The 27,540-nt window shown below is 35.8% G+C and overlaps 1 protein-coding gene across 1 annotated transcript; it reads right to left on the bottom strand.

The window, feature by feature from the left end:
• Nucleotides 1–696: 696 nt before the first annotated feature.
• Nucleotides 697–25,813, bottom strand: akt3b (v-akt murine thymoma viral oncogene homolog 3b). The gene is made up of 14 exons (XM_032562192.1): nt 25,366–25,813; nt 19,882–20,303; nt 13,665–13,790; nt 13,466–13,577; nt 11,435–11,579; nt 11,163–11,294; nt 10,901–10,966; nt 9,627–9,695; nt 8,442–8,564; nt 8,232–8,360; nt 6,212–6,426; nt 4,302–4,389; nt 2,628–2,730; nt 697–1,460 (listed from the first exon to the last, which is right to left on the bottom strand). The coding sequence occupies exons 2-14, from the start codon at nt 19,925–19,927 to the stop codon at nt 1,375–1,377; spliced, it is 1,440 nt and encodes a 479-aa protein (XP_032418083.1). The 5' UTR covers nt 19,928–20,303; nt 25,366–25,813; the 3' UTR covers nt 697–1,374.
• Between the last annotated feature and the right edge of the window lie 1,727 nt (nt 25,814–27,540).

Here is a 27,540-nt window from a genome sequence, read left to right as displayed (position 1 = left end):
CAGAATTTTCCATATTTTTTTGCAATAAAATTTCTCATATCGTTTTTAATTTTTTTTCTTGCAAATTTTCAACATTTGAAACTCAGAAGTTTCCTTGTTTCTTCTAGAAATTTTCTGAGATTAATCTCAAAATTTCTGATTATTTCCTGGCAGACGTTCGACTTTCGGAGCTCAGAATCGTCCAAGCTTTTTCTAAAAAAATTCTGACATTAATCTCAAAAGGTCTGAACTTTTGTCTCAACCATTTTTGACTTTTGGTGCTCAGAAATATCCCAGTTTTTCTAGAAAATTTCCAAGATCAATCTTAGAATTCTAGAGTTTTTCTAGCGGGAAATTTACTCCCTTTATTTAATCTACAATGACCAAAGTAGGTCGTTGTCCAGTCAGAGTTGGAGCAGAAAATACACGTGTTTGTAATGTGTGTGTGTGTTTTATAAGTGTGTGTGCTATGACAGCATCCGCATCCCACATGCATACAGTACACACATACTTTAAACTACATTTCCCTGTGGGAAAGTTAATTCCCCTTGTCCTACAGCGAAAATGAGAAACCGAAGAGTGGCAGAGTTTGTGGAAAGCTGGAGCGCAGAGCGGAGTCTGAACCTGCTTGTGCTCTGGAGCGCCTGCGTGAGCTGTGCGGCAGTTTAGTGTTTCAGAATAAGGAACCATTAAAAAAAAAAAAAGTAGTGACTGCAGCAATGAAGGAAATGGTACAGACTCATTCTTTCTTATTTTCTCTCTCTTTTTTTTTTTTTTACTTTTTAGCTGATTTTCTTCGCCATGGTTTTAGAAATGTGTGCCACCATGACAGATGAATGAGAAATGAGTGAAACATGAGCCATGCACTTTTCCTCAGGACTCAAAATCCGGCTGCCCTCTCCCAAAAAAACAAAAACAAAACGACAGACGACAACAAAACCACCCTGTCTGCATGATACGAAACATCTGCACACATAAGGCAACATTTTTGGTTTTTTGTTCCCTAAAACGGCTCTTCGAAACCAAGTGCAAAAATGTCAAAGAAGAAAAAAAAAAAGGGCAAAAAAAAAAAAAAGATAATCGCAAAGAGAATGGGTTTAACTTAAAACTGATGGAGAGAAAAAAATAAATAACAAAAACATTGCCTTCTGCAGTAAATAGCGCTGAAAATGTAGGAGACTTTTTTTTTTAGTGTGGGGAGACCAGCTTGAGTCTATCCCACTGTGCAAAAACCTCTTTTAAAGTCCCTAAAAAGACTTCTTCACGTCTGCAACGAGGCAGACGGGGAGAAAAAGAGGGGAGACTGGTAATTATTATTTTTTTCCTAGAATGGCTACGCGTTTTCCTCAAAATGGCCACGACTGGGGACGACGGTGGCTGACTGGGACGAAGCGCTCACTCCCGCCCGCTGGCTGAGTAGGAGAATTGTGGGAAATGAGGCCGTCGCTCGTTGTCCGCTGCGTCCATCCCGTCCTCGTCATCTGAAAAATGTAAATAAAAACAGAGGCTGAAATCAGCTGGATCGGTATAGTAATACTAGAAAGTATTCCCACCCGTTCACGTCTCCAACTCGTTGCATCACAGACGCTTTCCTAGAGCAATTTGAGAATACTTTGTTTGAAAAAAATAGCACTCGAGAACAAATAAAAACATGTTTTAGAGAACTGAAACACAAGTAAGAATATTCACACCCTTTGTTGTGACACTTGAATTTGAAGTCGGACTTGAATCTGTGTGGTAAAGATGATGGTTGTGGCAAGGAGGTTTTCCAACCTCAGAGACTTAAAGATAAATCACTAAAATACCAGAGAACACGAGCAAAAACTGATCAGAAATCATACTTATTGATTATTGAGAAGGCTATAAATAATTTGACTTTTAAAATTTTTTTTAGACAACATATAAATCGAAACTAAACACAAAATAGTTTATTTTTTAAATCGAATTTTACTATTTTTGGGGGGACATTTGTCTCAGTCCCTTTTAGAAAAAAAACTGTTTAATGGGAATCTTTTTAAATATAAATATGCCATGGGTATGAATAATTATGGTCTTAATGTCCCAACGGTTCTTCAATACAATAATAATAAGAAGGATGAATTCTTACGTACTTAATATTTGTTAATTTTTACTTTTTAAATAAGTTTTGTTTTATTTAATGCTTTGTGTAGATGTTTTAAAAGAAAACATACATGATACATGCTTTCCATTAAGGCCACATTCCTGTATTAAAAATAGTTTTTTTATTGGTCTGATGTAATATTGTAATTTAAATGTCATGTTTTCATTAGCTGCAAGTGGAAATTCATTGTAATTAACAGAAATAAAGGGTTTCAAGCATGAATCTGGGTGTAATTAATCTATATAATGTTTCACTTATGAACTTCCTGAAATAAATTGACTTTTCTATATTATTCTAATTTATAGAATGGGTCTGTACAACCAACACACAGGAATTCAGATGATGGTAATATATAATCAAGACTTTACTTAAATATTAGAATATCTAAATCTCACAAAATCTTTCTTAAAATGTTCATATATGATCATAATTTTGAAAAGATCACTTTTCCGCAGACGAAGGCGGGTTGTACCTGTTGGACGAGCGCAGTCTGGCATAAAACATGAAACATTTTCCAAGTGCTTACATTTTTCTGGCGGAGTGATGGTGATGGTCTGTGCTGTGAACTCTTCGTCAAAGTAGCGCGTGTCCGTCTCTGAGGAGACCTGCGGCTGGAAGGGGGGGACCAGCTGGACCAGAAAGGAAACCAGTGAAGGAGAGCTGTTGTGGTTTAGGTTCAGGGAATTCAACTAAAACTCGCTGAAGTTCAGTTACTAAAATGTTCTCCTAGGAAAAGATCCAAACGAAAAGTCCGAATTCGGTTTATGTTTACAGTAAATGCTTGGCTATTTTACCATATTTAAAAGCAACAGGCAAATAAATTTAAGGCATTTCTTTCAGATTAAGACAGAAAATCAGAATAAAATACATCTTAACGTGCCAACAGAGCACAATAATCCTTTTCTTTCTCTTAATATGAAGAGGTCAAAGAAAAAAGATAACATCCTTAGAAAACAGAAAACAATACATATAAAAACATCTCTCTTTTTGTTGTTGCTTAAATTAAAGAGGCAGTATATAATATAAATATATATAAAATAGTTTTCATGTAAATCAGGTCAGCATGTTCAGAAAATGATAAATAAAAAGCAGCGTCTCTGATTAGCTCTGCATCTACGTTGTCTACCGCTGGAAAAGATGCTCCATCAATAAATCATTGAGGCATTCGGAATAATAAATATTCAAAAATGTTTTTTCAATTTTTTTTGGGAAGTTAGCAAATAAGCATAATTTTGGTAAGTTTAAATAACCTAAAACAGGAAGAGTTTGGTCTGATGTAACTTCAGACAGTGAGGAAAAAATATGGCTGTCTTTTTATTAGGTGTATGAAAATAGCTAGTTTCGACTGTAAATAATGTTTTCCAAATTGAAATAATGTAAATAATAATGAGATTATAATGTGAATGTTTTCCAAATTTAAACTTTAGACTGCATTTTATTACAAAACTGGGCAGTTTAAAAATCTAGCACTTTCAAGGACTTGCAAAAATAAAATAAAATAAAAGTTCTCACTAAATTTTGGGGGGAATTTAGCAAATAGAAATAATTTTGGTAATTCTAACAAACCTAAAATAAGAAGACTTGTCTGATTTAAGACAATGAAAAAAAAAAGCCCTCTTTTATTAGGTGTATGAAAATATCTGGAGTGACGTTTCCAATTTTAAGTTTTTAATCAAACGTTAGAAACTGTGCAGTTTGAATATCAAGCACTAACAAGGACTTTATACAGAAATCAAGCACTTTCCAAACCTTTAAAGTTTGGAAACTTGTAAATTACATCAAATTGATTAAATGCTATAATTTAAATCAAAGCACTTTCAAAGATTAAATCACCCGGATGAACCCTGTGCTTTCTGTGATTATTTACACGTCCGTTTGAGATAAAATCCTGACGTCTGCATCATGTTTTTCTAACCGGGTTTGTCAAGTTCATCGGTGACTTTTATATCGACAGTTTGCATAAAAACTGGCTATTTTAAAATATTCTCCATAAAGTCAGATAATTTAGAAAACTAACAGAGGGTGAAAAGTGATTAAAAAAAAGACAAGGATTAGATCATTTTGTTTCTTTTCACATCTATTTCTGTCTCAGACTAATTTTGGGAAATATGGTAACCCCAATACCAAAAATAGAGTTGCTATGTTGCATAAACTCCTTCTGAAGTTAAGATGACGTGTGGCGGATAAACGCTGCGCTCACCTTCTTGTCGTACACGTCCTGCCAATCGATTGTGCCGAAGAAGCTGTGCCTCATAATCTCCTTAGCGTCATCCGGCCCGCCGCCCAGCCTGACAGCAAACACATGAAGAAGAAGAAAAAGAAGAAGATCTCCACGTCAGACGTCAAATGTGGTCTTATATCCATCACTGGAACCTGCTACTGATCCCAAAATAACTCGTCAGGGTGAGCCGGTTCCCTCTGTGGAGCTGCAGATTACACCAGCTTCTTCGCCCGAGACAGAAACGCCTCACACACTGCAAAAACACCAAATCTTACCAAGTAATTTTGTCTAGTTTCTAGTGCAAATATCTTAGTGCATTTGAAATAAGACAAAACTAACTTACAAGTAACTTTGCTGCAAAAAATAGGAGCTTGTTTTAAGTTAATAATTGTTTAATATTGATGAAAAAGTATTAGTCCCACTGGCAGATTCTTAATCTAACAGTGGGAATGATTGACTTAAAACATTCTCCTGTAACTTTGTGAAAATGTACTTGTAAATTAGTTTTGTCTTATTTCAAGTGTACTAAAATATTTGCATTAGAAACTAGAACAAAACTGCTTTGTAAGTTTTGGTGTTTTTGCAGAGTGGAAGAAGAAAGAGAAAAAACAGAACCATCTGTTGATTCTAGTCAAGATGACTCGGGTCATCTTGAATCATAAATTCACAAATTTGTGAATTCACATAAATTTGTTAATTCACAAATTTTACGACACAATAATTTCAGCTTCCTGGTCTGTGACCAGCTGAAAAAAATCGGTCAAAGATCAGCACTGCTTAGCAGAGTTAGGTTACATCTATTTGAGCAGTTTTTTTGGAAAAAAACTCTGTATTTTTACAATGCCGTACTTTTTACCTTTGAGTAATTTTAATGTGAAGTATTGCTACTGCACATTGCTATTTCACATTACAAAAGTTTTACTTTTGTAAAATTTCTGGATTCTCTACACACTGTATGTAACTTCACAAAATGAAGTACAAGTTTGTTTTAACCAATAATTCACCAGACACAAAGCTGTAGTTTCTGTTAAAGTTTTACACTGAAAGAAACTGATTTGAAAAATAAGTTTCTTTTGTCTGATTTTGTTATTTTGGAATAATGTTTTTCATAATCACTCTAGTCTTTAAAATACCAAAATAAACACTTAACTTTATATTTTGGTCTGTTTAACAATGTAATTTCTAAACATTAAATGACTGATATTTTGATCACTTACTCAGTACTTCAGTAGACTTTTTACCAAATACTTATTTACTCTTACTTAAGTAATTTCTTGGATGGCAAATTTTAACTTTTACTTGAGTAAATTTATAAAATAACCAATCCTAGTCTTAACTAATATAACTTTTGGGCACTCTATCCACCTCTGCTACTTAGTTTCAGCTAGCAGAAACTAACTGGGAAAGGTTTCATGCATTGGCAATTGTGTTTTTTGCTTTAAGATGATCAAAAACCACCAACAGTGGTTTCCAGATAAATTTGTTATTGTCACAATAACAAATTTAGCTGGAAATGATTGCAATAATCAATAACATTGTCATTTTGAGACAATTTTCAACTAATACAATAATAATAATGACATTCAACATTGGAACTGGGAAAAAGTTTAAATATTCAAAATAAACAAGCAAAACAAAAATAATCAAGATGGTTTATGAAGTTTCTGTAACCGAAATTACATTTAAAAAATATAATCACTCAGCTTAGACAGGGAAAACAGGCAAAAGGGGCAGGTAGTGCTAACTAACTGCTTTGTACTCTATGTCAAATGTTTGCAGCGTTTTTCAAAATGGCGGCTTTTCAGCAACATTAAAGGGGAGTGTCTCTTTAACGACTCATTTTAATTTATTATGCGATTAACTGATTTATTACTCGTATGTGTGTGTACCGTTTGTTGGGGTCCTTGATCAGCAGCCCTGACAGAAGTGACTTGGCATCAGCAGACAGAGTCCGTGGAAACTTGATCTCCTCCATCAGGATGAGCTCAAACAGCTTTTCGTGGTCCTGGTTGTAGAACGGAAGTCGGCCGCACATCATCTCATACGTAACTACGCCCAGACCCCACCAGTCCACCGCTCGCCCATAGTCGTTGTCCTCCAGAACCTGATCATGAGAAAGAAATACCTCAGTTTCTCTCAAGTAAGAAAACGACATCTATATCCATGTAATCCTGGACATTTTACAGCAAAATGTCCAAGACTGCACCATCTGCTGATGACGTGAATCTCTTCTCTAGTTACTAACTGTTGTGGTTTTTCAGTCCGAGACAGAATTCGCTTTATTCAGGTCCACAAGGACCAGGGAGTTCCTGCTAAATGACTGAAACACTGTCAAAACCAAAACAATAACCACCAACTTGGCAGTTGGTGGTTATTGTTTTGGTTGGTGGTTACCATAGCAACAAGAAACTGACAGCTCCTCTCCCTTTTTCTGTTGCTGCCGGCAACTGTGGTACATATTAGGATCAGCTCTGTTTTCTTTACAAGTGTTATAGTCTAGCACAGTGGTTCTCAAACTTTTTTCAGTGATGTACCCCCTTAAAAATATATTTTTAGTCAAGTACCCCCTGACATGGGCAAAACATTTTTGGAATTAAAAAGGGGTACAGTGCTGTAAAATCACTGTCTGATTTATTAAAGCCAAACAACTTATATCAGTGAACCTGACAAATACATCCATATTGCAAACATTGCATGGTTAAACAAAAAAGAAAAACAGAAGACGGTGACCACCAGGAAGGTATAAAACCAGTCAAACCGTTTTATTTTAAAGGATTTTGAAACTAAATACTGAATATAAAATTCAGTGCATGAACACACATTTATATTTTATCGAACTTTTTACAAAATAATTTTTCCCAAGACTTATTATGAGGAGCCTACTGATTTTTTAAAGATATTTTGAAAAGCTTCACGTACCCCCTGCAGTACCTCCACGTACCCCCAGGGGTACACGTACCCCCATTTGAGAACCACTGGTCTAGCACATACTTTAGACGAAATTTAATTATATACAGGGTTTCATGTGTAATTTTGCCATGTTTTGTATGTGTTAAAGGTTTAAATGTGTTTAATTTTACAATTGTTAACTGAACCATTCATCTGTAGTTTGTTAAGAGTTATTGATTGTATTTGATTTAATGTATAGGGGCAGAGCCAAGAACCAACTTAATTTTCTTTCTTGGCAGGCATGTTTTAAAGTAATGCTTCAGTTATCAACAGTGTGATATTTTTTTTATGTTATATGTATTTTATTTCTTGCACTTAAAATAAATATTAAATTAGGGCTGTCATGGTAACAAATTTTGCTGAACGATAAATTGTCCCATAAGTTATTGCAATAAACAATAATGATATTGCTTTGAGACAATTTTAAAGTAATATAATGGTAATGGCATAATAATGCAGAAATACATTCTTAAAGATCAATAAACTTCAAATTTCAACGACCATTTAGCACTGGAACTGGAAGACACTTTACATCTCTAAAATAAATAAACAAAACAACAGAAACAACAAATAAAATGAATTATGAAGTCTCTGCAAAAACAAAAAAAGGCTTGTTGAGACCGTAACAACAAAATTAAGACTTTACTCATCCATTTTTCTGGAGAAAGAGAAAAATGATAAATCATGCAAATGGAAATTATTTAGCTTGTTTTAATTTATTATTCAATTAATTGACTTATTGCTTATAGCGACAGGCCTATATTCAATGTCATTTAAGGTAAAGATGAGATTAGTCATGTGGATTAATGATGTAAATTTACGCTAAATACCATAGCGTCATTTTTCTGTTGCCTCCTGTAAATGTGGGGCAGAGGCCGTTGATTTTCTCTCTTGTTAGAATAAATACAGTGAACCTGAGTGTGTGTGTTGTGAATCATTTGAGTCTCTGGAAGCCCTGACCTCAGGAGCGAGGTACTCCGGTGTTCCACAGAAGGTCTTCATGGTCGCAGTGTCGGTAATCCCTTCTTTACACAGGCCAAAATCTGTGATCTTGATGTGGCCATCTTTGTCTAACATGAGGTTTTCCAGCTAATGGAGGATAAAATTGAAATGAATTTTTTTTTAAAAAGTAAGGTTTTGTTTTCCCATCTCAGATTGTAGACACTTTACCTTGAGGTCACGGTAGACGATCTTGGCAGAATGAAGGTAGTCTAAAGCAGAAACAATCTCGGCGCCATAAAAACGAGTGCGGTCCTCTGAAAACACCCTCTCTCTAGACAAGTGGAAAAACAGCTGAAAAAAAAAAAAAAAAACGACATAAGTTCACACACTTTAATAACATTAAAAAAAAAAAAAAAAAAGTCAACACAGGCCTCTGTGGTCATGGAGATCCTCTGTATACAGAGGAACACAAAAATCCAAACACTTCTATAAATAAAACTTTTCCTTTCTAGATGTATTTTTAACTTAATGGTCTCTTTTTTTAGATGCCGCTCTGAAGAAGTACTCCTACATTTTTTTGTGTAGTTTTTCTGGTATTAGCAGGTCCAATCCCCACCAAATTATACAAAAAAAAAAAAAACCACTCAGCCCTCTAGAATGTTAGAATACGTTTAATAAAAATGACATGGATGACAGAAAATTACTTTAGTAAGCTGTTGTTGGGCTTAGAGATTTTGTATCACCCAATAGCGAGAGCAGAGTTGCTGTGGAGAGGAAGTTATGAGAGTAATTAGCCTCTTGTTTGTAAATGTCCTCTTTTATCTGCCTGTTGAAGAAATCTGTTTCATTTCAAACTGGTTCTTAAACTATTGAGCAGTCTGTCTCTGCACGTCAAACGAGCCTCTTCGCCATCCATTTTTAAATCTTTTTTCCCAGGCTTTTGACACCATGTGAGACGTTGGACATATTGTTGTTATTTATTTAATTCTCTTTTATTTTTCTTAACTTTTGTTACTGCAAAAAAGGTCTTTTTAATCTATTTTTGTATTTTATTCTTTATGTTTTTATCTTTCTGTATAACTATGAGATCCTTCCTGCCATCCACAACGACTCTTTGAAGGTACTTGATGATTTGAGTTACTTGATCATATCCTTAAATTAAACTGTTTTTTCCCCAAAGATCATGTTTACACTTTCATTAATCAACCAAAACCACTTTTGCTATTGAATACCGAATTTACATTAATGCCATTTCAAATGACATTAATCTGTTTAGTTATTTTTACTAGTTAGCGCCTCCTACAAGTTTCTGACAGTGTGGTTCCTGGCTTGGACGCCTCTTAAGTAATTCTTTTGAAACTCTCAACCTCGATCTTAATCAATACATTAAAAAGCATTTCAGCAGCATATTACCTCTCCTCCATTGACGTATTCCATTACAAAGCAAAGCCGATCCTTGGTCTGGAATGAGTACTTCAAAGACTGAAAGACAGTACACAAGACAGTAAACATCTAAAACGAGTTTGTCCTTCTACAGTCATGGTGTATCAGGGTATCCGCAGGTCTCAGAAAGTGAAATTTAAGATTTTTAAACACCTTTTTAATGCCACTTGGAATTAAATTTCAGAATGAAAAACAATAAATGTAGGGAATGGCTGGGGGATTCTGTTGTACGACAATCAAATAGCAAAAAACGTAAATTTCTTGGGTCTACTTGTGGTTCTTGGCAGCAGCTGTGTGCTTTTCACACTGAATATCACTCTCTACAACTTTAACCCCTGTAGTGTCAAGCTTAAATGTTTTATGTTTATCTTCACAGAATACTCCTAGTCTCGTATGGGTTGGTAACAGAATGTCGTCCAGCCAACTCATGATAAGTACACGATAGACACAAAAAAGCTAGCTAGCAAGGGTATATTAGTGGTTACCAGTAGTATTTTGTAGTGTTTAGCTGTATTTGAAACACTATTAATAAAAATGCAATGGTTGTTCAAAAACATACAGCTGCGGAAAAAATTAAGAGACCACTTAAAATAACCGGTTTCTCTGATTTTACTCTTCATAGGTATATGTTTGAGTAAAATTAACATTGTTCTTTTATTCTATGAACTACTGACAGCATGTCTCTGAAATTCCAAGCAAAAATCTTGTATTTATTTGCAGAGAATGAGAAATGGTCAAAATAACAAAAATGATGCAGTGATTTCAGACCTCAAATAGAAACAAGTTAAAACACTAATGTTTAAGTTAAAACACTAATGTTTTAACTCAGGAAGAGCTCAGAGATCAAGATTTGGCAGAATAACCAGGAGGTTTTCAATGAGGTTCAGGGCAGTGGGCTCTTCAGTTTCTCCAGAGCTGTATATTTTGACCCAATTTCAAAGTCTTGTTTGTGCAATAGTGGCATTAATACCATAATTAACATATTAAGATTGAACAGTCTGTTTTTCTCCTCAAGTGTCTAGTGGATCTAATAAGCATGATACCTAAATTTACACTAATAGTAGGTGCAGTGTTCAACTTTATAATCTCTAAGTTATTTGTCATCTGGTTGAAAGCAAAAGCACAATACATTTGATTTGTTCAATTGAATACAAAGTCAGACATTCAGGGATTAATGACCCCACAACTGAAGGTCACCTGTTAGCTTCTTTAATCCAGTTTGACATTTCTTCAGTCATACTTACTGTTAAGAATGGATGCCGAGTATTTTTCAATACTCTACTTTCCGTGAGCGTATGAGCAACTTCATCCTGTGAGAAGAAAGGTTTAAAAGAGAAGTGATTAGTTACCAGACAAAAAGAAATCTTTGACAAATAAACACAGACATAACTGGAAAAGATGGTCACTAATAAGCTCTAAAAGCTGCTGTTTAGGAAGTATTTGTAAAAGATCAAATATGAGTAATGATGGATTTGTCCAAGAATAAAATACAATTGGGGAAGACACCTTGGCTATAATGACTTCCTTCTTCAGGATCTTCATGGCATAGTAGGTGCCGCTCGCCTTCTCCCTCACCAGAATGACTTTTCCAAACGTGCCTTTGCCCAGAAGCTTCAGATAGTCAAAGTCATTCATTGTCTGGACAAATTACAGAGGAGAATCAGGGAAACGTCATCAAAACTTTAAGCTTCGGCACATTTAACAGCGGACAAACTTCGGTTGATCGACCACACCCAGCAGGTTTGACATTTCTGATGTCTCTTCTGTTAAAGTTGTACCTTTCGTTTGTAGTGGCTGATGGACGTGTCCATCTCCTCCTCATTAACGTTCTCAATCTGGGAAGTGGGGCTGCACAGGATGCCTTCCTCCTCCTGTTTAGCCAGCGATTCTGCAACCATCTGGATGGCCTCGGCCCACTCGTCCCTAATGCCGCCAGTAAAAGGTTAAAAAGAAATCCTTTACATATTGAGGTAACATAGATAAAGAGATTATTTTCATTTTAATTCATTTATTTCAAATGGGTTTTAAAAAATAAGATAACATATGCATACATAACCAAGGACAAAAATAATTAGCTTAGCACTACTTTTCTGTTTGAAAAGGAGTATGAAGAAGTGAACACGTATTTGTGTTTAGTTCTACACCTTATCTCAATTTAACAAAATATTTCACGTACAAACTCAATAATTAACAGCTAAAACCATGTTACGGCATTTATTTGCAGGCTTAAAAAACAATAAATAAATTACATTATATAAACAAAATTATTACAAACTGACTCTCATAACGAGACAAGACAATCTATAGACCCATAATAATAGTAATAACAGTAGTAATAATGACAATTGTAAATAACATCCAGGCATGTAGCATTAGAATAATTACTAACTCCATTCGCCCTATAAATTCATCAAAATCTCTAACACAACTATGAAGAAAATAGAATTTTAAAAAAACCTGGTGGTTCTGCGTAGACTCGAAATCAGTAGCTGCATTGTCATTAACCACAAAATTGTGCAAATTGGAATTACAAAAATAAATGTGCTAAATGGAAACATGCCAATTTTGAAAAAACTAACGTTTTTCGATAAAAAGTCTTTGTGACAGGAGGAGATGGTTTTTCAGCCGTATCAAAGTTGGTGCACTTTGCAAAACTGCAATGGAAACACTTATTTTTCCCGTCACACCAGTTTGTATACAGCAGCAACGCACTTATTTGCAGGTGCTGGCCTCCTTGGACAATCCGTATCTGCCTCCACCAGAGGTCTCAACATCACACAGTTCATCAAAAGCTGAGTTTGTATTTTGAAAGTGTTGAATCTGTAGCTCTTCTTTAACAGCAGATTACAATCTCCCAAAATGCAGTGTATGTAGTCAGTCTCAAGTATAAGAGGCTTGTCATTTCAATGTAATTTAGAAATGAAATAAGTTTTGCCCTTTAAAGCTGCAGTGCGTAACTTTTATAAAAAATATATATTTTACATAATTGTTGAAACGGTCACTATATCATAAGTTTGGGATTAAATAATCTGTGGAAATAAAATTGAGCTCCTCTGCCTTCTCGCAGTGTTCCCAAGAAACAACCAATCAGAGACAGGAGGCGGGTCTTAGCGCCATTAATCATACTAGCTTCTTCCTGATAAAGTCTGCCAGGAATGCTTAGGCTAGTTAGCAAGGCACAGATCACAGCAAATAAACAATTTGCCTAAAATGGTAAGTTGTTTCTTTGCCATTGTAACAATGAGCAGCACATAGACGAGAATGAGTGACAACTCTAAGACACTCGTCCTGGCTGTGATTGGTTGTTTTTGGTTGGGAGTGGTGAATTTCCTCAGATGGCAATAGTAGCTCAGGGAGAAGGTGGAGGAGATCAAACTTTTTATGGATCATGTCTCAGGACTAACATCGGAGGAAGACTTAGAGAAACTCCTGTAGTTTATAATTTTGGAATACTTAGCAATCCAGAGCAAGATTCAAACATGGAGAACCATTTTCAAGTGTAGTTTTTTTCTTTTGCTGTGATTGTTTTTCTTATTGTGCTCGTGTTATTTTTATTTTTCATCTAATGCATGTGAAGCACTTTGAACTGCCTCATTGCTGAAAAAGTGCCATATCAATAAAACGTCTTCTTCATAACAAACAATCACAACATAGTGATAATTTTAATGTATACATTTATATAAATATATACCTTTAATAAAAGTTACACACTGTAGCTTTAATGAAATGGTTTAAGGTTCAAAAGAGGCTAGATGTATGAACTTTCATCAAATAAACTGAACACGGTAAAGGCGAGGATTAAAGCTAACCTCTCATCAGGAGTGTCGACATGAAAAGTCCTCTCGATGACGGTGGTCCACTGCAGACAGCGGATGATGAAGGTGTTTGGTTTGGGTCGTTCTGTCTTCATCAACTGACATTCTGAAAGTCCCCCAGAGAAACGTGTTGGGATTACACCGATCTTAACATGCAGAGGTTGAAGGGTGGCATGGCCTGCTCATGTCTTACTTGCTACAGAGAAGTTGTTGAGCGGATAGGCCAGGTCCGAGTCCTGCGGTTTGTCCTTGTAGCCGATGAAGGAGCCATCTGCCTTGAGCAGAAAGTAACGTGGTCGCCAGTTCTTGATGTATTCGCCTGCAGGGAGACACAACGAGAGAAAGGTCACCTACTAATATTCCTGGGTGTTCTGTACCTCTGTCCAATGTTTCCAGTTTAATACTGACAGTATTTTAAAAATAGACCGAAAAACATTTCATTAAAAAAAAAAGTTCATGTGAAGGAAAACTTAAGCTTAAATATTTTTAAAGATTCCAATCAATTCAATTATGCCAGGCGAAGCACAAATCAATGAGTTAGTGATCAAAAAGAACAATTCTCCCTTGTTTAGCAGGCAAAACACAGGCAAAAAATGTTGTTGTTTTTTTTCTTACCCTGTTCATTAAATGCATCGATATGGAAAGCTAATTTTATTTCACATTTTGTCAAAATCTTGTAAGTGTTACATTTGGATCATTAAAATAATCTCATTATTTGTTGGAGTCAGAATTTTGTCAAAATGAAGTCCTGAGAGCGCTGAAGTTTCTACGCAGAAACGAGCATAAGTATGTAGGAAAATGTCAAAAAATTAATTTATAGGTCGAAAAATAGCAAATGACAAAATCATCCAAATTTATGTAATGTTTTTTTATTTTTTAAAAGTGGTGCACAATATACAACAAATTTACCGTTATTGCAATATTACATAGCAATATGTATAACGTGAAGAACTAGTTGAATATGTGGATTTTATTTAGCTAATTGAATATTTTCTTAATTTTCTGGATCTGTTTAACAGTCCACTGTACGGCTGAAAAGACTTTTCTGATTAATCATAATGTATCAATTACTGAAACCGTTAACTGGAGTATAATGAGTCAAAAAAGGCCATTTATTGAAAAAACATCTTCAGAGCAGTAAGTAAGCCAAAACTATAAATTACATATCTATTTCACATTTAAGATAAAAAAAAGAAGCTTTGTTTCGTAATATGTTTTGCCAAAATTTATCAAATGGTGTTTTTTCATATTCTTCCAACATTCACTAAAAGAATTCTGTTATTGCATTTGAGGCGATGAAATGTTTACTTTCTAATTTAAAAAATGGATTGAATTATTTGTTTATTTCCATCTTGTAATGTATTTCAAATATTGTAGTTTAATAAGAAAATAGCAGAATGTGCCATTTTTATCTGATTATTTGATTAACTGTAAGAATAATCAATAGATTGATTTATTTCTAAAATGATTGTAAGATGCAGCTCTTGTCCATTGCAGCACAGACTTATTGCATTTGTTTTAGCCATATTTTCAAGTCTCCAATAACTGTCAGGTCTTTCTGAGACTGGGATCTTCTGCAAACTATTGAAATATCAGGTTTGCACTAAGAAAAAAAGCTGCAAAAGACACAAATTATGAAGTTTTACATTAGCAACATTTAGAGAAAAGATCTCATTTCTAAAAATTTTTTAACAAAACAAGTGTGGACATTTTTTTGACAAGAGTTAAGTCTAAACTACAACAACCCACAGAGGTGCAAAAAAACAATAGAGGGACTTGTAGGAGCAGAGAGGAAGGAACCTAAGCATTAGGTCATCCTCTGTAGGCTCATAGCGCCACAGAGAAACTTCCTCCTGCCTCCGCGCCAACAGCTATGAGCTCAGACCAGAAATAAAAAAAAATAAAAAAACCTTTCAATGAATGAACTCAAACGGACACACTTACACAAACACACAAAGCAGTGTGGGAAATAAACTCCAGCAGCCAAGTGCCGCTCAGGCTAGAGTGCAGCCCAAAGCTTCAGCGCTGGCCCTCTGGCAGGTAAACAACCATTGTTTGGAAGTGCTGTTCTTTACACCGACAGAGAACGCAGGAGTGAGAGGGATGGAAAACACATCCTTCATGACAGAAGCTGATGTTTTTAGCAAAAAATAAATAAAAACTCAGCTTCAATTGAAAATTCCCTCAGTAGGACAACTGGCCTCTGGGTGGTTTTCAGTGCTTCTGAAAAACTCTTATCATTAGCAGAGTATTATACAGCGCTGAAATAATTAATCGGATGAATCCATTATGAGGCCTGTCGCGATAAGCAATTCATCAATTAATCGCATGACAAATTGAAACAAGCTCAATAATTTCCCTTTGCATGATTTATCGTTTCTCTGTTTTCTACTAAAAAGTTTTCAGTCTGGTGCTTTGGTCTCAACTAGTTCTTTTTCTGAAAGTTTGCCGTTTACAGAAACTTCATAATTAATTTTATTTGTCGTTTCTGTTGTTTTGCTTATTTATTTTGGAAATTTAAAATGCCTTCCAGTTCCAGTGTTAAATGTTCATTAGAATTTAAAGTTTAGTGATATTTGAGAATGTAGTCTTGAAAATGGCCTCAAAACAGCAATATTATCGTTTATTGCAATAATTTCTGAAACAATTTATTTTCTAGCAAAATTTGTTATCATGACAGGCCAATCCATTATTGAAATAATCATTAATTAATCTCGTAATTGATTAATTTTCAACTGGAGTATACTGACTCTAGTTAGATCAAAACTGTCTGGACAACACGGCTGAAAAACTTATCACAATGCAAGTAGTAATATCAGTAGATATCAATAATTGTCAATACTGATAATTATTGGTTAGTTTTTCATTTTAATTATCTGATATACTAACAAACTGGTGAACTTTCCTGTTTTATCCATAAATTTCCCTCCACAGTTTTTTTTTTTTTTTTTGCACAAGTTACTCAACAGGTTGTTGCTAAGCAACCAAAGGCTACAAGGGTTGCTAAGACCCTCCTCCTGAATCTGATTGGTTGATTCTAGTTCGTACTGGGAGAAGGCATAGGAGTTTGATTGTTTTCCCCCCACAGATTATCTGTCACGACATAGAAAAAACAGATTAGCTTTAGTATTGGTACTAAAAACAATCAGAAAGGTATTTAGAAGTATTTGTTTTAGCTGCAGATGCATCCTTTGCTACTAATGATCAACCATAAAGGAATATTATGTAATTAGATTAGGTAAAAAATACATATAATTTTTTTTACATTTATTTATATTGTTTAATATTGTCTTAAAAATGCTTACGTGATTGAATAAAAATTCTGCACTATGTGTCCATTTTTTTCTTGTTTGATTAATTGTCAGAATAATCTGTAGAACAATTGTTTACTAAAATATTCATTAGTTGCAGCCCTAGTACTCTAGACTGCTTTTGTAGCAAGTCATGCAAATACAACAGACAGCTCACAGATAAAATGACAGGAGAAAATATATGTTTCCATATTTATTTATTTGATTTAAACAAGAGTTTAAATGTTGGACTTTGACTCTTGAAATAGTTCATTTAAGGAAGGTGGTTATTTCAGCATAGAAGTGCGAAAGAGCTTATAAATAAACAACAATTTAGCAAGTGCCCATTTTCTGTTTGCCTCATATTTTGTTTTAATTTCTGCATTTTATTCCTCTCAGTAGGATTAAAATCGACCATCAATTGAAAGCACTCAATAAATATAGTCTTTGAACTGCTGACACTTAAGTATAGAGTAAATTAAATTGCAATATCCATTTAGACAAATGGAGCGCATCTCTAATCAGCTTAGGCTAACAAGCGAAGCCAGAAGCACGATGCCTGTCCAGGCCTCTGCTGAAGCCACCGTATGGTCTCAGAACTGCAATCTTGTACATAAAGTTAAGTCAGTTTCATGCAAAAAGAAGAATCTTACTTTGTTTTCACAAAGCTGCATGCAACTCAGTTGATTTTATCTTTCTCTTCATATAACCCATTTAGCTCTGCTTTTGCTTTAACAAACCAACAGCAGTTTCTACTAGTCTGATTTGTAAGATTGAAGGATTTATTATTGTTATATTTCAGCAGAGATGGTGACCATCTGAAATGGTTATCTTAAGATTCAAAGTCCTTGGTTCATGTACCATGGTGTTTGAAAAATAAATAAATAAAAAAGTCAGAGGAAGAACAAAATTAGTCAGAATTATCTCCAAAATAAAATGTGTTTGCTATGGAAGGATGTTTGTATTAAAATAGATTTGTTATTGTTTTGACAATAAAAATAATACTATATTATTGTTAATGAAAACATTACATTTTCATTAACTGTATGTGGAAAAAATTGACAGAAAGTCTTTCGATCATCGATCTATGTGTAATTAATCGATACAATGTGTTTCACTTGGTGATAAGGTTTCTGAAATCTTTAATAATATTTAATAGTATCCTAATTTACTGAATGTGTCTGCATAATGTATTTTTTAATTCTTGCCTCAATCTAATGCCAAGAACAACTTAAATGCATTACATTCTGTTAACAGAATGACAGTTTGTTTTAAGGAATCTGTTGGGGATTTTAAGAAATCCTGAAGTGTTTAGCTAAAACGACGTTCTGGTTCATTTCCTAACTTATTGTGTCGTTTATCTGCAGAGCAATCCCATTAAATGCAGAGTATAAAAACCAGACTGGGCACTGCTAACTACAATGTTAGTTGTGCTAATAACTAACATGTACAAATTACAAACATTAGTTCTGCTAAAATGCTACAGTATATCAACATGCTATTTAGCCAAAGCTAATGCTAAAGCGCTAAAGCTTTTAAACTGCAGTTCTACTGCAATGCATAATGGATACATATTAAAATAAGTGTCATTTGCCGGCAGAGAAAGTGGTGAAAGGAAATGGAACTGCTTCGTGAACAGTATTCAACCACTTCAAAATAAGAGCATGAATAAAAACGTTAACTACCTCAAGAGTTTTTAACAGGCAAATATTCAACACAGATGTCAAACTTTATTCAACTGAAGGCTTACAGAGCAGCTAAATAATTTAGAGTTTTAGAATTTATCAGGAAAAATTTATTTAAGGGAAGCTAAATGTTTTAAAAGTTAGCAAAAACAATAAGAATCAGAATTCAGGATTCATTTTAATGTCATTGAGCACAAATAAAGCACAATGAAATTAAAAGTTTTGGAAAATACATTTAAACAAAGTGCTAAATGTAATATTAGCTCCACTATTAGCGCATTAGCAGAAGTGTCTTCAAAAAATTGGTAGTTGCTGTTGACGTAAATCCATGGACCAATCTACAAATGCAGTCTTCAGCCAATCAAATTGATTGTCCGCAATAATCGGCCAGCTGATGAACTGAGAAACTACTGACTGAACAACTAAAGCTTAAAACCCATTATGTACTGTTAGTTTACATATTTTTTCATTGGAATACAAACATCTGTTAAAATTTGACTGGAGGAAAGAAAAAGAAAAAGAAAAATCATTACAGCTGATTTTAAAACAAAAATGGATCACAATTTTAATCAAAGGTTACATAAAACATGAAATTGACTTGCAGGGACTATTTTCAGCACCATCTTAATCCACATTTGGTGCTCTAATGAGTATTTGGGGCAGCAGTACTGTGTACGCGGTACTCAGTCAAAACATGTTACGGTTTGTGTTTACAGTAATGACGGAACGAGCCATCCACTGAATGTGGCTGGCTAATGCGATGTCAATAAAATTCATTAACCCAATATTTTTTGGAGGTAAAACTGATGCTGTGAATCTCAGGGAAAGATGATAAAGTAGATGCAGTCTAAACCTATAATAAACTCAAAGTGGTTTGAAATTAAAGAAACAAACCAGGAAGTAAGAAAAAGATTTCAAAAAATGTAAAGGTCAGAATGAATATTAAAACCATTTTACTTCAATTAGAGGGATTCAGCTGTGTAATGATTGTGAGTATTTTAAACTGTGTTTTTCACTCTTTAAACAAAAACGTATAAAGATAATTTGATAAACAAATATTACAAAGTTTGATTAGATTTTATTTCATAAGTTTGTCTACAGATTTAGCTGGAACTGGTTGGAGATATTTCAGAAAACTATAAAGAGAAGATTCTGCTGCTATGATTTTGATTATGCTTTATGTATAATAAAGTGAAAGTAAATTTTTTTATCCATTTCTGTACTCATTTTGTCTTGTGTTTTTCAGCATTGTGCATTTTTTATTTTTTGACCTGCAGATGGAATGGTTATAAAACAACCAAAAATAAAATACAAATAAATAAAATAAACTAAGTGAATTATCTTGATCATCCATCTGACAGCTCAACTATATAACAATTGATGTTTTTGAAATCTAAAAAAAACAATAAACAAAAGAGAAAAAAAACATCCTGACCTCTTTTTTGGACCCAGCCTTCCTTGACGACGTTCTGGTCGCTCATGGTGGCTTCTCCTCAACACCAGTTCTTCCAGTTCTCCCAGTGTGGTGACCGTTCTGTGACAGCAGTTGGAGGGGTTGCAGGGACGCTTGGTTCTTCTGAACTTTAGAGGTCAGCTCGACCTTTCCGATGGATCACCTCAATTACTGGGGGTTGCTGTTCTCTAAAACGTTTCCTCTCTCTCGTATTCCAGCTGTCACTTTCTCTTCTCCTCGTCACAGCAGATACAAATCCACTTTCTCTTCTTGTCGTCTGTCCTTCTCCCTCTCTCCGTTTTCTTCTCCACACCTTCCTTCGTCAGCTCTGTTTCACAGTGTTCCTTACTCTTGTGGTCTCTGAAACCTTTCCGTGTGTTCAGGCTCTCCTGGCGTGAGTCAGCCTGGAAGGAAACAGCAGCAGAGAAAGGAGAGGAGGGGACGGAGAAAAAAAAAACAAACAAAAAAAAACAGCAGGTCAGTGGATAGTTTCCTCCATACAGCAAATAAAGCCAGCAAGAACTCATTGTTTAGAGCTGTAGCACACTTCCTGCCTACTTCACTCCTTCACCTTCTCTTTGCTTCCATCTTTAACAACTTCCCTGCTGCTCCCATTGAGACTTTGCATCTTCCTGCTCCCCTCTACATCCTTAAACATTTCAGCATCACCCCTTTTCTTTTCTCTCGCTTACATTTTCCAAATTTCTTGTCCCGTCCTTTTCTTTTATAGTACCGTCCATTTTTATTTACATCAACTTTTGTTTCTGTCTTTACTTCTCAAACTTTCACTTTTTCCACCATTCAGTTTACCTCCTTCCTGAGGCTGGACAATAAATCATGATAGACACTTCATCAATATAAGTAGATTCAATAATCAACATATAGAATACTCAGTGAACTCCGATCCAGAACTGCACAGCATTCTGGGAAATGTAGGCAGCGGAAAGGCTTTCGCTCCTCTATCTCTCCTGGCCAGCTAAGCAAAATTGGAGGAATCAGCTAACTCGCTCACTTTTTGGTTACTTAGCAACAACTCACTCACTCTTTGGTTACCTAGCAACAACCTGTTGAGTAACTTGCACAGCAGTAGTTTCAGGTTTTGCCTCTGTGCCTCCTAACGGCTTAAAAATGACAAGGGGTGAAAACTGTAGCTAAAACAGGAAAGGTAACATCAACAGCTTGGTTGTATTTCACATATTCATAACAAAAAAACGTATTGATAATTATTGATATCGACCAGAATAAAACGCTTTTATCCTGGTATGTTTTTCAGCCATATTGTTTGAAAAGCGCAGCCTTTTCTGCTTGACTGAACATCAATGCAATATAGCACTGATTTGTCGATTATCTGATTAGAGACGAGCCAGAAAAATCTAAGTTAATCATAATTTATATTGTTATAGCAATATTATTTCAGTTACACATTTTTTTATATATTCTGCAGCCTTATTCCTCAGCAGTTTCTTAATATTCCTCTCCTTCCCAATGTGTTGCACATTCCCTGATATTTGTAAACATTTCCTGTTTGAGGCCTGACATATTGTACCTCTGTGTATCCATAGGCCACTTGAAGTACGCTGGCACTTATGCACCCATATTCATACTATTTATAGCTCAGTTGAACTACTGTTCACTCCATGATGCACAGGACGATAATGCACAGGTTTGTTCCCTCAGAAGAGAAGAAAAAGGAACCACAAAGAAAAAAATGCAGTGATTTCTAACCATGATTTTGATACAGTATTTATTGTTCCTGTTATGATTTATCGACATGGTGAAAACATTAAATCTCACCACACTGTATTTATTGAAAAACAAGCATTGTTGCCATTTTTTCCTGTTGTTTTCTTTACCTGTCATATGAATGAGAGAGTATTTGTCGCTTTCAGTGCACACAATTTGGAAAACAAATTTTGGGCTGCACACTAGTGGACCTCCAAAACATGGGTTGGTACAGATGCTGAGAAACTTCACACTAGGGCTGCAGCTAGTGATTATTTTAATAACCTATTAATTAAATAAAAAAAGGCACATTCTGCAGATTTTTTATTTAACAAATTAAGATTATTTTAATATTAAAAATGTGTAAAGAAAAATGCAACAACTAACTGAATTGTTTTTTCTAAAGAATTTATTTTCCCCTAAAACGAAATAATATAGCAAATGATGCATCTGTAGCTAAATAAATATTTAAATTAGCCCTTTTTACTTCACTTATCAATTCTGTGTCGGGTTGATCTGTTGACTATTTTATCAATTAATCAATCAAGATTTGGATAACAAAAGTGCTTAATAGAAGATTTACTTCACAGAATTTGGACCTGGTGAAGCCATAACTCCACACTTTACTATCATTTGTGCTATTTATTGCAAATAAATATAAGCATAAAGTCATAACAACTCACTTTTCCTTCCACAGAGACTTCAGGTTCCTCCCTTTCTGCTTTATTTTTCCATCCCAATCTCTTCTTCACCAACAGACCTCAATTTCCTCTACCCACATAGAGGTAGAATATGATTAGGTTTATTATTTTACACAACAATCATGTATCTGCACCAACATCTCCCTAGTAATTTGTTAATCTAAAGTCAAAATGATAAATATCTATATATAGCCATCACAGGATCTGCAACTGATAATCTAAACCCCACACAATCCCAGTATAAACTACAAAATCAGCCACTGTTGCATACAAGACTGGACTTTCCAAGACAAGACTAAGGTCAAATGTTTACAGTTTAACTAATATTTCAGGACATTATGTTTTGGGGGTTTTTTGTTCACCACAAATTGCAAAGGTTAATGGAGAAACAATTAATTACTCAACCAAAACTACTCCTTGGTAAGGCTGGGCAATAAACTAATAACAGTATCTATCGCAATAGCCACGTGATTGATATCAATAAAAAATACATGCGATAGAATGTTCAGTAATTTCACTGAACTCTGATTCAGAACCGCACAGCATTCTGGGAAACGTAGGCAGGCCATGTAGGGTTTAGCTGCTCAACTTCTCACCACCAGGTAAGCAAGGCTGTTGGAATCAACTAACTCATTTACACATTGGCTACCTAGCAACTCACTCACTCTCTGGTTACTTAGCAACAACTGCAGCAGCAGTTTCAGGTTTCACCTCATAACTCCTTTAAAATAAAAAACAGCAGCATGAACTGAAAACTGTGGATAAAACAGAAAAGGTCACATCAACAGTTTGGCAGTATTTCAGATATTTAAAATAAAGAAAAAAACAACCACTCAATAATTGTCAATATAGTTATGTTTTTCAACCATATTGTCCAGACCTTGTTTGTCATATCATATCATGGAGTCAAAGCCAGGTCTTCCAAGACTGAGACCACACAATTCATCCCTGGCATGGACCTACATTGTAAATTATGATTGACTATATCGACCAAAAATCAATTCACATAAGTGTCCCGATTCTCATTTACTACAATTCAGAATCAAGGTCCCAAAATCAATTTTAATACAAAAAAATAAAACAAATCCATTGTCTGACGAAATCCTTTTCAAATAATGTGCAATAATAATAATCTTTATTGTCCACAAATGTGGATATTTGCCTTTTCATGGTGTTTAAAAAAAACTGTACATAATAAAAGGATCTCAACAGAATCACAGACTGTCAAACTAGCCACAGACACAACTTCACCTCTGAATAATAGTCAAAATTTGAGTAAAATTATAGCATTTGGAATAAGTGAGTTCTTATAAATGTTCTAGGTTGACATGAATACAGAATGTTTATCCAACGCCGTAAGGATTTATGTTTTTTTTTTTTACAATTCTTTACTAAACTACAAAGATTGTTAAATGGCTAAAAACTTCAGGATGGAAAATGCAAAGTCGTCCATGGAGAACACTGTCTGCAGAATGGTGTGGCTTTATAAAAACAAAACGGAGGATGCATCACATTTTATAAATGTGAGGCTTTAATGTCTTCATTTGTCTTCTTTGCAGAGTCTTATTTGCAAAGGAGACTCTTTGCAAAGAAGACTAGAGTAGATCATGAGGATCGTTTGCACACTGACAGAAATCATTATGAATACTTGTTTTGACTTAAAAATTGATTTTGAATCGAATCTTGGCCCCAAAAATCGGTACCAAAACATATCCAGATGGACTGAAATGTTTAACATTACTTACTGACTTCTTTTGTGCATCTAAAATGCTAGAATATAAATCTAAGACTCTTGATATGTATTTTTCTGCTCTTTTTTTCTTTTTTACAAATATCAGTTTGCATTTCCTTATGCATCACTATTGAGGCTTCTATAGGCCCTGTTCCTCCAAGGATTTTAAAGAAACATGACTGGAAAACTTTCCATATTGTGACATTAATTTTTTTTTTATCATTCTTTGGACATTCAGCTTGAAGGTGTTATGATGCATGTATTTTTCATTTAAAGCAAACCAACAACAAGAGGCAACAATGGGAAGAACCAGGGCTGGAATGGGGGGGGGGGGGGGGGTACGTGACCCCCCCCATGCCCTAATGACAACAAAAACAATGGCTGCAGACAGGAAAAAGCCGTTGTGTCTTTCTGGAGACTGCTCAGAGTCGCAGCCCACCGGTACCACAAGCGACCCATGTGGTCCTCGGTTCTCTGCCCATGACTGGGTTCCCGCACCTCGCACAAAATACTGAAACAACAGCTTTTGTTTCAAGGGCGTGTGGTGTCATTATCTGTTACATAACAACATCCGCTCTGCGTGCTCCTTTATATTTTCACGGGCCAAACGGGAATAAATATGTGGCGGTGGCTCTCACTGCGATACGAGACCATTGTGGGCGGTGGGAAACCGAATACGAGACCTTGGTGTGAACCAGAACGACCTGTGATGGCTCGGATGGAGGATGCAGACTAGCCGGGGATGCTAGTTGGGGGGTAGGGGGCTAATGTTAGCCGGCTAGATAGCTGAATGCCAGGCTAACTAAGAAAACTGGCTGTCAGTTTGAAGCGGGCGCGTGATCCGTTCTGGTCCTGGTGTTTTTCCATCACCGCCATTAAATAACGTTGTTGGTATTATTTATTGATTCAGTATGAACACGAGATATTGTGTTTTTTTTTTTTTTTTACGGGTGAGGTGGGGGGTGTTGAAGAGAGGATGTGGAGGCTGGGGATGGGGGGTGTATCGTTCATCATGGAGGTGGGCCGAGGCCAGACGGACGGTGCCGCTATGCATTCCCGTAACAGCATCACCCGGCGAGGCACCCCTTCCCAGGCTTGGCGGATGACGAAGCCAAAGCAGGGGTCCGTGAGCCGCCACCGCCGTTAGCTAGCGCGATAACCTCTGCCCCTATCCGACGAATCCGCACCCCCACAGAAAGAAAAAAAAAAGACGACAACCCTAGCTCCCACCTCCTCCCTTCCAGCTACTCTCCTGAATAATTTCCTTCCAAATCCCAGACATGTTACATTAAACCGGCGCAATTATTTCACCTGGTAGTTGAAGACTGATAGGGATGCCCCCTCCTCCTCCTTCACTCCTCCTTCCCTCCTCTTTCCCTCCTCGACGGTTACTAGAGCATCCGACGGAGTAACGTCCCTTCAGGAGGACAGTGATGGAGCCATAGCCGCCGGTGTTGAGCTGAAGAGAAGAGGGTTTGCGCCAAACACTGTCTGAACCGCTCGGCTCCTGCTCCCTCCGCTGCTCCGCCAGGAAACCTCGCTCCTCGGTTCCGAGTCGGCACGTCGTCACGTTCAGCCAGATCCGACTGGGAGGACTCCCGCTGCATTCAAATGCTGTCGGAAATTTGAGCTTTTCCACAACCGTTGACCCAAGCCGCTCCAAAACAGGGCTGATTTTGACTTAATCCAACTACTTCCTGGTCTAAACTTAAAATTAAAAGTGAGGGGACCAAAATGGCCAGATCAATACCTTGTGTTACAAGCATTAAACTCACTATTTTTGTCTCTGTTTTATTTTCCATCCATCCATCCATCCATTTTCTGTTCACCCTTGTCCCTAATGGGGTCGGGAGGGTTGCTGGTGCCCATCTCCAGCTACGTTCCAGGCGGGAGGCGGGGTACACCCTGGACAGGTCGCCAGTCTGTCGCAGGGCAACACAAAGACATACAGGACAAACAACCATTCACACACACACACACACCTAGGGAGAATTTAGATAGACCAATTAACCTAACAGTCATGTTTTTGGACTGTTTTATTTTACTGTTTACAAAATAATTAATTTAGGGAATATTCTTACTATGCTGTTCTTCTTACTTTAACTTGAGCAATTTTATCATGAGGTTTTTCAGACAAATTATGTTACACATGCAAGTTTACAACCTAATGACAAGAAAACGTAGATCTAAAGAATATTCTGTTAATTTTAGTATGATTCTGTAATTATTCAGTGTAATTATTCTACAAAAAAAGAAAATATGCTAAAATTTGCATTTGGATTTGTGAATAATCAAATTCCCAAAGTATTAGTATGCAAAACAGATCTATTATTGCTTAAATTATTACTACAGATGCATTTAAAAAAAAAAAAAGCTGTTGTTGATGTTTAATTTTTAATACAACTTTACAATATTTCTGTGTTCGGATTAGGTTCTTTTCTCATATTAAACCTTTAAGCAGGTGATATGCATTGCATACTTTTCACATTTCTGTATTTAAAACGTTTATTATTGACCTGATGTAATATTCTGCAAGTGGAAAATCACCAAAATGAAATGAAACAACGGCTTCAACACATCAGTATCAGATTCATGATAATCTATATAAATGAATGGCGTTAATAAAATAAATTAACTTTGCAATACTGAAAATAGTTGAAGTTACTTTAATTATCACAATCTAAGAAAAGATCCTCGGTGTGTTTTTGTTGTTATCGGTCACATAAGAAGTTTTGGACGCCGTTTTGTAAATATTTTGTATTATTGTGTGTTAGTTCCCCAACGTTTATCCCACGGTTTACAGTTTTACAGAGAACACTTGAAGGCACCATCTGTCTCCTCATGGCATCTAGGGCTTTTGTTGGTCCCCAGCTTTTGTTGTCTCTCTCTCTCTCTCTCTCTCTTTCTCTGTTTCTCTCTCTCTCTCTGTTTCTCTCTCTCTCTCTTTCTCTGTCTGTCTCCCTGCTGGTTTTATGAGCCAGTTCAGTTTTATTTCTCTGCCCTCTTTTAATTTTATTGTTGCTCTGATCTGCTGATGTCTCAGGTCAATTAGGCTCATAAGCACAATGAACTCCCGGCTTAAAATAACTTATGTAGATCTGACTAAATGTATAGCAACTCCCCCAACGCCTCCCGCCTCCCTCTTTTCCTCCCCAGCCTCCCTTATGAATGGGTGTTTTTGTTTGAGGATCCTCATCCCAGTCTGGCTGTGGGAGTGATGCTGCTGCTGCTTTGCATTAATCAATTATAGTCTGTGAAATAACTGCCAGGATGTAACATCCATCTTATAATAAAACGGTGTTTCAAAGCAAAATCCATGTTTGAGTTGTTTACAAATTCAAACTTAAAGTTAAATTGAGCTATGAACTTCAACAGGTGAACTTAATGTCACCTTCTCTGAACCTTTGCTTGCGCATTTTGAACTGTTCAGTGTTTCAGTCTTTTATGCACAACTTACAGTTCTCTAACAAAAAAAATTCACAACAG

Source organism: Xiphophorus hellerii, chromosome 5, assembly GCF_003331165.1.
Source record: "Xiphophorus hellerii strain 12219 chromosome 5, Xiphophorus_hellerii-4.1, whole genome shotgun sequence".
NCBI classification, from domain to species: Eukaryota; Metazoa; Chordata; class Actinopteri; order Cyprinodontiformes; family Poeciliidae; genus Xiphophorus; species Xiphophorus hellerii.
The sequence above is the reverse complement of the archived record's forward strand: the minus strand, read 5'-3'. Positions and strand labels throughout refer to the sequence as shown.

Coding starts and splice junctions, on each gene's coding strand:
- akt3b (XM_032562192.1), bottom strand. CDS start 19,927: ATGAGCGACCAGAACGTCGTCAAGGAAGGCTGGGTCCAAAAAAGAG. Junction 11,295..11,434: donor TCAGCCACTACAAACGAAAG/GTACAACTTTAA, acceptor TAATTTGTCCAG/ACAATGAATGACTTTGACTA. Junction 9,696..10,900: donor CTCGGCATCCATTCTTAACA/GTAAGTATGACT, acceptor ACTGTCTTTCAG/TCTTTGAAGTACTCATTCCA.